Source organism: Hyla sarda, chromosome 7 (genome assembly GCF_029499605.1).
Source record: "Hyla sarda isolate aHylSar1 chromosome 7, aHylSar1.hap1, whole genome shotgun sequence".
Classification (NCBI taxonomy): Eukaryota; Metazoa; Chordata; class Amphibia; order Anura; family Hylidae; genus Hyla; species Hyla sarda.
In genome coordinates, this window is record NC_079195.1 from 203,136,055 (window position 1) to 203,148,526 (window position 12,472).

At 45.9% G+C, this 12,472-nt stretch overlaps 2 protein-coding genes across 7 annotated transcripts in view; one reads left to right on the forward strand and one right to left on the reverse strand.

Annotated features, from left to right (window-relative positions):
* Positions 1-12,472, reverse strand: part of OSBPL9 (oxysterol binding protein like 9) — a 132,432-nt gene that overhangs the window by 115,623 nt on the left and 4,337 nt on the right. For all 6 annotated transcript variants that reach the window (XM_056532257.1, XM_056532255.1, XM_056532254.1 and 3 more), the window contains exon 2: positions 2,163-2,213. In XM_056532257.1, coding sequence (XP_056388232.1) covers positions 2,163-2,213 — 51 coding nt within the window. The remainder of the gene's footprint in view (positions 1-2,162; positions 2,214-12,472) is intronic.
* LOC130283074 (calreticulin-like) overlaps positions 11,118-12,472 on the forward strand; it is a 43,569-nt gene continuing 42,214 nt past the window's right edge. The window contains exon 1 of the mRNA XM_056532262.1: positions 11,118-11,139. The gene's annotated coding sequence lies outside the window, so the exon portion shown is untranslated. The remainder of the gene's footprint in view (positions 11,140-12,472) is intronic.

The window sequence follows — 12,472 nt, forward strand, 5'->3', positions numbered from 1 at the left end:
AACCCCGAATTTTCTTCTGAAAAGTCGGGGGTTGTCTTATACGCCGGGTATTGCGGTCCGGGATAGGAAAACTTCTGATTATCTGCCCGGGCCGGCTCCTGTGTGTGGCTGCAGGCGGGGGCCGGTGGGAGGTGGTTTTTTGTGCCCCCGTAGATCCATGCGTCCGCTCCTCCCCCAGCTCTCCGAAGATTTCCGAAGCTAGAACTGGGGGAGGTTCACGCCCCCTCCCTCATCTCCCCTCCCTGAGCTCGGCTGGACGCAGATCTCTACGGGGAGAAGTAGACGCCCCCTCTCTTATCTCCCCTCCCTGAGCTCGGCTGGACGCAGATCTCTACGGGGAGAAGTAGACGCCCCCTCTCTTATCTCCCTGAACTGAGGACGTAGATCTCCACGGGGAGAAGTAGACGCCCCCTCTCTTATCTCCCTGAACTGAGGACGTAGATCTCCACAGTATGTCCCCCTTTAGCCCGTACAGTATGTCCCCCTTTAGCCCGTACAGTATGTCCCCCTTTAGCCCGTACAGTATGTCCCCCTTTAGCCCGTACAGTATGTCCCCCTTTAGCCCGTACAGTATGTCCCCCTTTAGCCCGTACAGTATGTCCCCCTTTAGCCCGTACAGTATGTCCCCCTTTAGCCCGTACAGTATGTCCCCCTTTACACATAGAGCTCATTGGGAGCACTGCTCTACGTCCTCAGCTCGGGGAGATGAGGGAGGGGACCTGCCGTGGCGATCTATGTCCTCAGGGAGGGGGCGTGCCGTAGAGATCTGCGTCCAGCCGAGCTCAGAGAGGGGAGATGAGGGAGGGGGCGTGAACCTCCTCTCTCCCCTTGCTCTGCCCTCCCCCAGTTCTAGCTTCGGAAATGTTCGGAGAGCTGGGGGAGGAGCGGACGCATGGATCTACGGGGGCGCAAAAAACCACCTCACACCGGCCAGAGCAAGTAAAAACTAATACTGTATACTAAAAACCAGGGTGCCTCCAGCTATTGTGAAACTACAACTCCCAGCACGGCAAAGGCTGTCCGGGCATGCTGGGAGTTGTAGTTTCACAAAAGCTGGAGGCCCCCTGGTTTTTAGTATACAGTATTAGTTTTTACTTGCTCTGGCTGGCCCCCGCCTGCAGCCACACACGGGAGCCGGCCCGGGCAGATAATCATAGGTATTCCTATGCCGGACATCCCTGTGTCCGGAAAAATCTTTTTGGGACATAAGGATGTCCGCCGCTCACTTACCATTCCCCGGCGGTGCGTGTCCCCCTGCGATCAGGTCCTCCGTCTCTATGGTTGTACACACGGGACGTCAGTGACTTCCTGTGCGTACAACCATAGAGGCAGAGGAGCTGGCAACCTAATGTGGGGGGAACTATACTTCCTACCTAATGTGGGGGAACATGCTGCCTACCTAATGTGGGGGAACATGCTGCCTACCTAATGTGGGGGGAAATACAAGGTACCGTACATCACCCTCTAAATACAACTCTATGGCGCTGCCTTTGGCAATCTCCGGCTCTGCCATAGTGTGGTATTGAGGGGGCGTGTTGGCCACCGCTTCGTGTAGTGGTCGATATACGCTATCTGGCCGGAGAGCCGGGGCCCTGTACCGGGTGATCGCAGGGGGTCCCAGCGGTCAGACCTCCCCGATCTGAAACTTATTTCGTTAGGATAGGGATACGTTTTCTAATACTGGACTACTCCTTTAAAGGAGGTAAAATACTGCACAATAAAAAGATTTAGCTAAAGGCTGGAAAAGTGTTTCCCAACCAGGGTGCCTTCTGCAAAACTACAACTCCCAGCACGCCCGGACAACCAAATGTTAAGAGTTGTAGTTTTGAAACAGCTGAAGGCCCCCTGGTTGGAAAACACTTGGCTGGATGTAGTGTTTCATCCTCTTCAGTAGGTATCATGGTAGTAATGTTGTATGTTATCCTTGTAGATCAGGAAGGCACTGACTCCATTAATCACATTAATCCTTGGGGACGGTCCATCGCACACACGCTCCATGAAGGATCAGCAACACAGGAAAAGGTTTAGCAGGAGAACGCAAGACAACTTAAGCGTTTACTGGCTATTATAGCCATTCAGTATAGATCTGGGACATTAAAAAGAGAGTACAAAATGTAGCATGTTAAAATCTTAGTATCACCTTAATGGGCGATTGTACTTACCCTGAGACGGACGCAGCCGCGCCGAGATCCTCTCATCATTTTGTCCTTTGACTGAAAAAGAAGCAAATTGAGAATTTGTATTATTTATCAGGATTACACTGCGTCGGCCTTACAGCCTTCCAATACATTAGGCATTACTTCTCAAAGTGCTATTTTGCCACCCCCTTAAGCCTATAGAACATTTGCACTGGCATTGTCAGAATCAAGAATCAAAAAATATTCTCCTTTTTTTAACGAAATCATGGCTTAGGGGTCCCCATACCATCCAGAACATAATCCTGTCCGGCTGCAGCAACATCTCTGTCCCAGCTGGAGCTCAGGCAGAGACAAAGTCCAGGAAGTGAGGGCGGGACTAGCACTTCTCTGTGCTCACTCCTGTCCTATCAGACTGCAGCATGAAAACAGAGAGGAGGGGGTTACAGAACAGCCTGCAGTGATTAGATAAAGAGACCCAGCACAGCACAGCAGACTCAGGAAGGAAGTAAAAGCATAGTGAGTGAGGGCAGGCTTAGTGCTTGACTTGGACACGCCCCTTCCTGAGCAGTGGATGTCAGAATGAGTGAACCGCAGAACAGAGAAATTAGTGAGCCAAATACAGAAGCTAGACACAAAGACATGTAAAGCATCTACATGACCTAGTGAGTAATATATATAAACTTTTTTTTTCTGTGAATTGACTGGTGGCTTAAAAGACCTCCACTAGGAAGAAACAAAAACCAATCTACATGTGATGTGAATCACAAAGTCCACGTGAATATAATAACAGATGTCACTACCTTTGGCACCCACAAGCCTCCAGGATAGGATAAATTCCCCACATGGTCTCCAGGGGGTGTGGCTATGCTGTAGCGGGTGGGGGAATTGCAAGATGGAAGGGATATACTGAAATAATGTTATCCACCCACCCACTGCAACACAGCCACACTACTGGAGACCATGTGACTTATGACACTGTCTATGGTCACATAAAAAGCTGGGAAAGGTCAGAGACAAGAGTACAATAAAAAGACCTGCTCTACAGCAGTGATGTCCAAACTGTGGCCCTCCAGATGCTGCAAAACTACAACTCCCAGCATGCCTCCAGCATCCCTAGAAAGCCGTTTGCTGTCTGGGCATGCTGGGATTTGCAGTTTTGCAAAATCTGGAGATTCACAGTTTGAACATCACTGCTCTACAGAAAACAGAACAAAGCAGTGGACAGAGGTAATAGAAGCAAATTACACAGTATTATAACTTGGCATCACCAAAAAAATCCAAAAATACTCCTTTAAAAAGGGGTACCGTATTTTTCGCCGTATAAGACGCACTTTTTCTTCCCCAAAACTGGGGGGAAAAAAGTTGGTGCGTCTTATACCGCGAATACACCGCGGCGGTCCCTGCGGCCATCAACGGCCGGGACCCGCGGCTAATACAGGACATCACCGATCACGGTGATGCCCTGTATTAACCCTTCAGACGCGGTGATCAAAGCTGACCCCCGCGTCTGAAGGGAAAGTGACACTAACCCGGCTGTTCAGTCGGGCTGTTCGGGACCGCCGCGATTTCACCGCGGCGGTCTAGAACAGCCGACTGAATAGCCAGGTTAGTGCTTACAGGACACCGGGAGGGACCTTACCTGCCTCCTCGGTGTCTTCTCCATTCAGGGATCCCCTGTATGGCCGGCGCTCTCCTTCCTCGTCATCACGTCGTCGCGTACGTGCGTCGGCGTGCGTAACAACGTGATGACGACGACGGAGAGCAAGGATACCCGGCCGGCAGCAGAGACGTTCCGGAGCGACGGGGACACGGCGACAGCGATGGAGCGACATCCAGGGCAGCGGTGACGGGTCCGGAGCGGCGGGGACACGTGAGTATTACCTCCTATGCAGTGGTCTTCAATCTGCGGACCTCCAGATGTTGCAAAACTACAACTCCCAGCATGCCCGGACAGCCGTTGGCTGTCCGGGCATGCTGGGAGTTGTAGTTTTGCAACATCTGGAGGTCCGCAGGTTGAAGACCACTATTGGGTTCAAAATCTTTAATTTTCTAGATTTTGCACCAAAAAATAGGGTGCGTCTTATACGCCGGTGCGTCCTAAAGGGCGAAAAATACGTTTTTTTGTTTTTTTTTGTTTTTTAGGTCAACTGGTGCCAGAAAGTTAAACAGATTTGTAAATTTAAAATTTCAATTACATTTTTTTTAATCCTTCCAGTACTTATCAGCTTCTGTACGCGCCAGAGTAAGTTTTGTAGTTCTTTCCTGTCTGACCACAGTGCTCTCTGCTGACACCCATGTTCATGACAGGAACTGTCCAGAGTAGGGGGAAAAGGTTTTTCCCCTACTGCCTCTTCCAGAGTATCTGATCATGTGATCACTAAGTTGATCAGTATATATATATCTAACTCTGGGGGGCAAGATCTAGTTATGTTCAGAGCAGGAGCAAATCCCACTGGCAAACCTCTCCTGCTCTGGAGAGAAGTGCCAGCAGAGAGCAAACAAATTTAAAAAGAACTTCCTCTGTAGTGTACAGCAGATAAGTACTGGAAGTATAAAGATTTTTAAATAGAAGGAATTTACAAATCTGTTTAACTTTCTGGCACCAGTTGATTTAAAAATAAATAAATAGTTTTCCAAAGGAGTACCCCTTTAATTTAGTACGTCTATGCCAGGTTTGGACTTTTAGACTCATAGCTCAACCATTAGTCATACTAAGGCGTAACATCAGCCTTGCACAGTGCAGCAAGTAAAAAAAAACAAAAACAAAATAAAAACATAACCCGCAGACACTTGTTCTGCGCTCCTCCTGATGCCGCTATCCTCAATCTCCAGCAGAACTGACCGTCACCTACATAGAATAATCAATGCAAGCCTATGGGAGGGGGCGTGACCCACCATCATGAGGGGGCGGAGCATGTCGTCATGAGGGGGCGGGGCTATGAAGTCACAAGCTCCCGGCTCCAGCGTTCGGAACAGGTTGTCCCAAATGCTGAGCAGCGGAGTACCCCTTTAAAACGCAGACGCTCCATCTCTAAAGCATTGAAGCATAATAATGCAGAGGGACCGGTAACGTTTATACAATCTGCAATTGCTGGTTCCAGGCCGGTTCATTACTATGCATCAGCGCTCATCTGATGAAATGCCAGGATTAGAAGCCGGCACTGTAATTCTTCATGTGCCATTAGCCATAATGGTTTGTCAGCCCGCGCCCCCGGGTACACAACGCCCACCAGAGGCCAATAAACCATTCTGGTTCTGGCTTTCCTGGCAATGTCACGAGATGATTTTTTAATAAGGAATATACACAGTGGTCCCTCAAGTTACAATATTAATCTGTTCCAGGACGACCTTTGTATGTTGAAACCATTGTATGTTGAAACCACTGTATGTATACAGTAGTCCCTCAAGTTACAATATATACAGTGGTCCCTCAAGTTACAACATTAATCGGTTCCAGGACGACCATTGTATGTTGAAACCATTGTATGTTGAAACCATTGTATGTATACAGTAGTCCCTCAAGTTACAATATATACAGTAGTCCCTCAAGTTACAATATATACAGTGTTCCCTCAAGTTACAATATATACAGTGTTCCCTCAAGTTACAATATATACAGTGGTCCCTCAAGTTACAACATATACAGTGTTCCCTCAAGTTACAATATATACAGTGGTCCCTCAAGTTACAACATTAATCGGTTCCAGGACGACCATTGTATGTTGAAACCATTGTATGTTGAAACCATTGTATGTATACAGTAGTCCCTCAAGTTACAATATATACAGTAGTCCCTCAAGTTACAATATATACAGTGTTCCCTCAAGTTACAATATATACAGTGTTCCCTCAAGTTACAATATATACAGTGTTCCCTCAAGTTACAATATATACAGTGTTCCCTCAAGTTACAATATATACAGTGTTCCCTCAAGTTACAATATTAATCTGTTCCAGGACGACCATTGTATGTTGAAACCATTTTATGTTGAGATCATAACTCTATGAAAACCAGGTAATTGGTTCTAGGAAAAAGTGAGGATTAAAGATAAATAAGTAGATAACTAATACAGATAAAGCAAATCCTTACATATAAAAGTAATAAATATCTGCTGGGAGCTGTAATCACTGTCTATTTCAGTGTTTTCCAACCAGGGTGCCTCCAGCTGTTACAAAACTACAACTCTCAGCATGCCCGGACAGCCTTTGGCTGTAGTTGTAGTTTGTAGTTGTAGTTTTGCAACAGCTGGAGGCACCCTCATTGGGAAACACTGGTCTATGTAGAGGACAGGAGCTTCTTCAGGGTCCTGTACAGTACACAGTGTCCTAAAAAAGTAACATGGAGCCGCCCTTGTGTCCAAAGGAGCAGGTAACCCTGGTACAGGTAAAGTGTACAGAACATGTAATACCTCCCTGTACTGTAGGGGGCGCTACCAGACACCAGTCAGTGCATGCACTTCAGTAATACAGGTAAAGAGTACAGAACATGTAATACCTCCCTGTACTGTAGGGGGCACTACCAGACACCAGTCAGTGCATGCACTTCAGTAATACAGGTAAAGAGTACAGAACATGTAATACCTCCCTGTACTGTAGGGGGCGCTACCAGACACCAGTCAGTGCATGCACTTCAGTAATACAGGTGTTTTACCAGTCAAATGCCCATTCTGATTGGTCAGATCTTCCAGCAATTGACACGTTTCACAGATCTGGACTGTCTGTACATTGTATGTTGAGTCTGGTTTCAAGTTACAATGGTCCAGAAAAGATCACTGTATTTGTTGATGTATTCTACAGCTTAGTGATCCGCAGCTAAACATGAAGTATTGTCTTGGCCGTACACGGTTAGGCACATACTATAGCCTGACAGATGTTGTCCACTAAGGGATAGAAAAGGTTCTTCCCTACTGCCTCTTCCAGAGTATCTGACCATGTGATCAGTATGAGATCTAACTATGGCGGCAAGATCTAATTATGTCCAGAGTAGGAGCAAATCCCCATAGCAAACCTCTCCTGCTCTGGACAGTTCCTGACATGGACAGAGGTGTCAGCAGAGAGCATTGTGGTCAGACTGGAAAGAAATACTCAACTTCCTCTGGAGCATACAGCAGCTGATAAGTACTGGAAGGATTAAGATTTTTTAATAGAAACAATTTACAAATCTGTTTAAAAGGGTACTCTGCCCCTAGACATCTTATCCCTCATCCAAAGGATAGGGGATAAGATGTCTGAGGGATCACTGCGATCTCGGTCGAGGCACCACAGACATCCGATGCATGGAGTGAACTTTGCTCCGTGCTGGATGACTGGCGATGCGGGGAGGAGGCTCGTATTGCCGCCACGCCCCCTCACACAGATTTTCATTGAGGGGCGTGGTTGTGACGTCACAAGCGGTCGCAACGTCACGAGTCTCCGGCGCTGCACCCGACGCTCTGAACAAATGCCAGGTGCAGCAGGGAGAGATCGTGGGGGTCTCCATTGGCGGGGCCCCTGCGATCACACATCTTATCCCCTATCGTTTGGATACAGGATAATATGTCTAGGGGCGGAGTACCCATATAACTTTATGGCACTTTTTTTTTCACTGGAGTACCCCTTTAATGGGTCACATGAAAGTCCAAAATAGAGGCAGATTTGCAGTTTGGCAGCAGACTTGTTAAAGTGAATCCTTGTGGTCATAGAACTAACAGACTGTTTCACGCGATTAGCGCTTCCTCAAGCCGGTGTACACCGGCTTGAGGAAGCGCTAATCACGTGAAACAGTCTGTCCCGGCTGTGCTTCCCGCCTCCACCTGTGTCTTTTTCGGATGCCTCCGAATGCTTGGCAATAAAGTCTACGTCGATGGTGAGTGCCGTCTCTTGTCCTCTATTAGTTCTATTGCCTTCTGCTCTACTGACACTGCACCACCGTATATCCACTGTTTGCAAGCTTTTACTGCTGCTAACTCCAACAGCGGACTTACCCTAGTTCCGTTAAAGGGTACCTCTCATCAAAAAAACTTTTGATATATTATAGATTAATGTATGCCGAATAACTTTCCAATTGCATGTTATTAAAAAATATGCTTCTTTCTATTTAATTTTCCACTTTGAAGAAATGACCACTAGGGGTCTCCCTACCAGTCCTGGCAGCAAGCATTTCAGACTCATGCTGGAGTCCTAAACACTAGGAGCTGCCAGTCTGCTTTGTTCACAAAGGAGAACACTCAGAGCTGCCAGCCTGCTTTGTTCACAGCCCGTTTGGCTGTGAACAAAGCAGGCTGGCAGCTCTGAGTGTTTAGGACTCCAGCATGAGTCAGAAATGCTTGCTGACAGGACTGATCGGGAAAAATACAATAGAAAGAAGCATATTTTTCATTAACATGCTATTGGAAAGTTATTCAACATTCATTTATCTAAAATATATCAAAAGTTTATTTGATGAGAGGTACCCTTTAAGTGCCGGACCACACTGCCCTTATATTGTGGTCATAGTCATCCTTTTCTTTTACCAGTTAGAAGGGTACCGTGTGGGGGTGTACTGTCTGACCATGAGCTATGGGTGATGCTATTATTAGGATAGTGCTGCGGGGGTCCTTCAGGCTTTTCCCTGCACAGCGGGGAATCACTTGTGTTCTAATTCATAGAACCCGTTTTCACTCTTGAGCGTAAATTACCAAAAAGTCAATTTATTTCCACAGAAGTCTTAGATATTTATTGGAAATGAGACGAACAAAACCATTTCCCTTGCAAGGAAGCCGGCCAGAAAACACCATGTGATGGAGACACACATGACAGGATACACAACACATAGCGGAAAGGATTTTTGGAATGGATTCAGCAACACAGACATTAATAATGTACGAGGAGCTCGTGGCTATAGACTCTAATTCTTCTATACAACAAGCCAGCTCTGGACCACCCTAGATATGGTGGGGGCCTGCAACCTGCTGCTGTGTAATTGTAGTTCCACAAGGGCTGTAGGGGCATAGGGGACATTTATCGAGGTTGTATAGATTTTACCCATGTTTGCTTGTTGTATTTTTTTTTTTTTTTGCGCAACTGCTTAAAATTTACTAAAATGATGCACGGGACTTGATACATTTTGTACCATTATGGAGACCATTGATCTGCAGACCTAGTTTTAAAGGGGACCTTTCATCAAAAAAAACTTTTGATATATTATAGATTAATGTATGCAGAATAACTTTCCAATAGCATGTTCTAAAAAAATATGCTTCTTTCTATTTAATTTTCCACTTTGAAAAAAAATGACCACTAGGGGTCTCCCTACCAGTCCTTTTTTTTTTTTTTATAGATTTCAGACTTATGCTGGAGTCCTAAATCTCAGACTGCAGCAGGGACATAGACAAGCTCAGCACTGCTCCCTGGCAGTGAGCAGTGGTGAGTTTGTCTGTGTTCTGGCCGCAGTCTGAGATTTAGGACTCCAGCATAAGTCTGAAATCTATAAAAAAAAAAAAAAGGACTGGTAGGGAGACCCCTAGTGGTCATTTTTACCCAACAATCTACGATGAAACGGAAAAAAATAATCATTGTGCGACAAAATTGAAGAAAAAAACGCCACTTTGTAAATTTTGGGGGCTTCCGTTTCTGCAGAGTAAATTTTTCCGTAAAAATGGCACCTTCTCTTTATTCTGTAGGTTTTTTTTCACTTTTTTTCCAATGTTATAGCCCCCTCTAGTGGCTATAACACTGCACACACTGAACTTTTACATTGATCATTGTTATCCCATAGGAAACCATTGATCGATGATTCTGCCGCTTGACTGCTCATGCCTGGATCTCAGGCACTGAGCAGTCATTCAGCGATTGGACACCAAGAGGAAGGTAGGAGACCCTCCTTGTGTCCTCCATTTCTCCATGAACAGCCAGCTGCGCTAAACGGAAATAGTTTACTTTCACTTTAGACGCGGCGATCAACTTTGAACGCCGCGTCTAAAGGGTTAATAGCGTGCGGCACAGCAATCCGTGCCGCCCGCTATTAGCCACGGGTCCCGGCCGTTGTTAGAGTACTTAACTGCTGTATACTACAGAGAAAAATTGCGCAGTTATTTCCAGTCTTACAACAGTGCTCTCTGCTGACACCTCTGTCTGTCTCAGGAACTGTCCAGATTAGAAGCATATCCCCACCGCAAACCTCTCCTGCTCTTGACAGTTCCTGACATGGACAGAGGTGTCAGCAGAGAGCACTGTGGTCAGACAGAAAGGAAATTCAAAAAGAAGAGAAATTTCTCTGTAGTATACAGCCGCTGATAGGGTTAAGATTTCTAAATAGAAGTCATTTAAAAATCTGTTTAACTTTCTGGCACCAGTTGAAAACATTTTAATTTCCACCGGAGTTCCCATTTAAATGACGCATCTCATCCTATCTGTGTATAGGGAAAAGTCCATCACTCAGGGCCTACAGTGAAGAAAGCAGCTGCCAGGAACCGCCACATTGGTGCACAGGTATGGTCATCCAGCTAGTCCCTGGACAACACCCCTTCATAAATATTAAGGGGGAGATTCATCAAAACTTGTGCAGAGGAAAAGTTATTGAGTTGCCCATAGCAACCAATCAGATCGCTTCTTTCATTTTGCAGAGGCCTTGTTAAAAATGAAAGAAGCGATCTGATTGGTTGCTATGGGCAACTGGGCAACTTTTCCTCTGGACAGGTTTTGATAACTCTCCCCCTAAGTCTCTATGCAAACTACAGTGATCCCTCAACTTACAATGGCCTCAACATACAATAGGTTTCAACATACAATGGTCTTTTCTGGACCATTGTAACTTGAAACCAGACTCAACATACAATGCTACGGACAGTCCAGATCTGTGATACCTGTCACAACTGGAAGAACTGAACAATCAGAAAGGGCATTTTACTGGTAAATCACCTCTATTACTGAAGTGCATGCACTGAATGGCTGTCTGGTAGCGCCCCCTACAGTACAGGGAGGGACTACAAGTTCTGTACTACTCCTTACCTGTGCCAGGGTTAGCTGCTCTTTTGGACACCAAGTAAGGGCGGCTCCATTTGGGACACTGTGTACTGTATAGGACACTGAAGAAGCTCCTGTCCTCTACATAAACCATTGTATCCCAACCAGGGTGCCTCCAGCTGTTGCAAAACTACAACTCCCAGCATTCCCAGACAGCCAGCGGCTGTCCGGGCATGCTGGAAGTTGTAGTTTTGCAGCAATGCCTTAACAAGCAGCAATGCCTTAAAGGGGTTATCCATGAAAAAACTTTTATATATATATATATATATATCTCAACTGGCTCCAGAAAGTTAAATAGATTTGTAAATTACTTCTATTAAAAAATCAGAATAATTTCAGTACTTATGAGCTTCTGAAGTTAAGGTTGTTCTTTTTCTGTCTAAGTCCTCTCTGATGACACGTGTCTCGGGAAACGCCCAGTCTAGAACCAAATCCCCATAGCAAACCTCTTCTAAACTGGGCGTTTCCCGAGACAGGTGTCATCAGAGAGGATTTAGACAGAAAGAAAAGAACAACCTTAACGTCAGAAGCTCATAAGTACTGAAAGGATTAAGATTTTTTAATAGAAGTAATTTACAAATCTGTTTAACTTTCTGGAGCCAGTTGATATATATATATATATAAAAAAAAAAAAAAAAAGTTTTTTCCTGGATAACCCCTTTAACCCAAAGCTTTCCAAACTGGGTGCCAGGACACATTAGTGTGTTGGCGGCAGAGTCCCCAGGTGTGTCACAGCACCGCTCAGTCTCGCGACAGTAGCCACACCCGCTAACCGATTTAAAGTGGCCGGCCCCAGACACTTTAAATCAGTGGGCAGCAATGGCTGTCGGGACTGACGAGGGACGCCCTGACTGGTTTTGTGCAAGGGTTAAAGGAAGGGAAGAGATTGAAGATGCACAGGGGGTGATTAGGAGGAACTACGAAATGGCACAGGGGTATAGAAGCCACATTTCTAATGCGGATGATGGTATTTTCGGGGAAGAAATTGGAAAAAAAAGACAACATTTTGCAACGTTTGGGTCCACAGCAAATCCTCCACTATTGCAGGGAGATTTATTAAAACTTGTGCAGAGGAAAAGTCAACCAGTTTCCCATAGCAACCAATTAGATTGCTTCTTTCATAAAAAACAAAAAAAGGCCATTATAGAGTCTCTTAAACTCTCTGTGGGTGAGGCTGCCCCGCAAGCGGTCCCTTCTTACAATATTGTTTGTCCTGCTCCGGATGGGAGGCGAGCGGAGGATGGTCGGCGAGTGGCGGGATCTTGAGGAGCCCAGGTTGGTCTATCACTACAAGCCCTATTCTCTTTCTTCCCTTCTTATTCCCTTACCTTACTTCTTACTTTCACCTACTT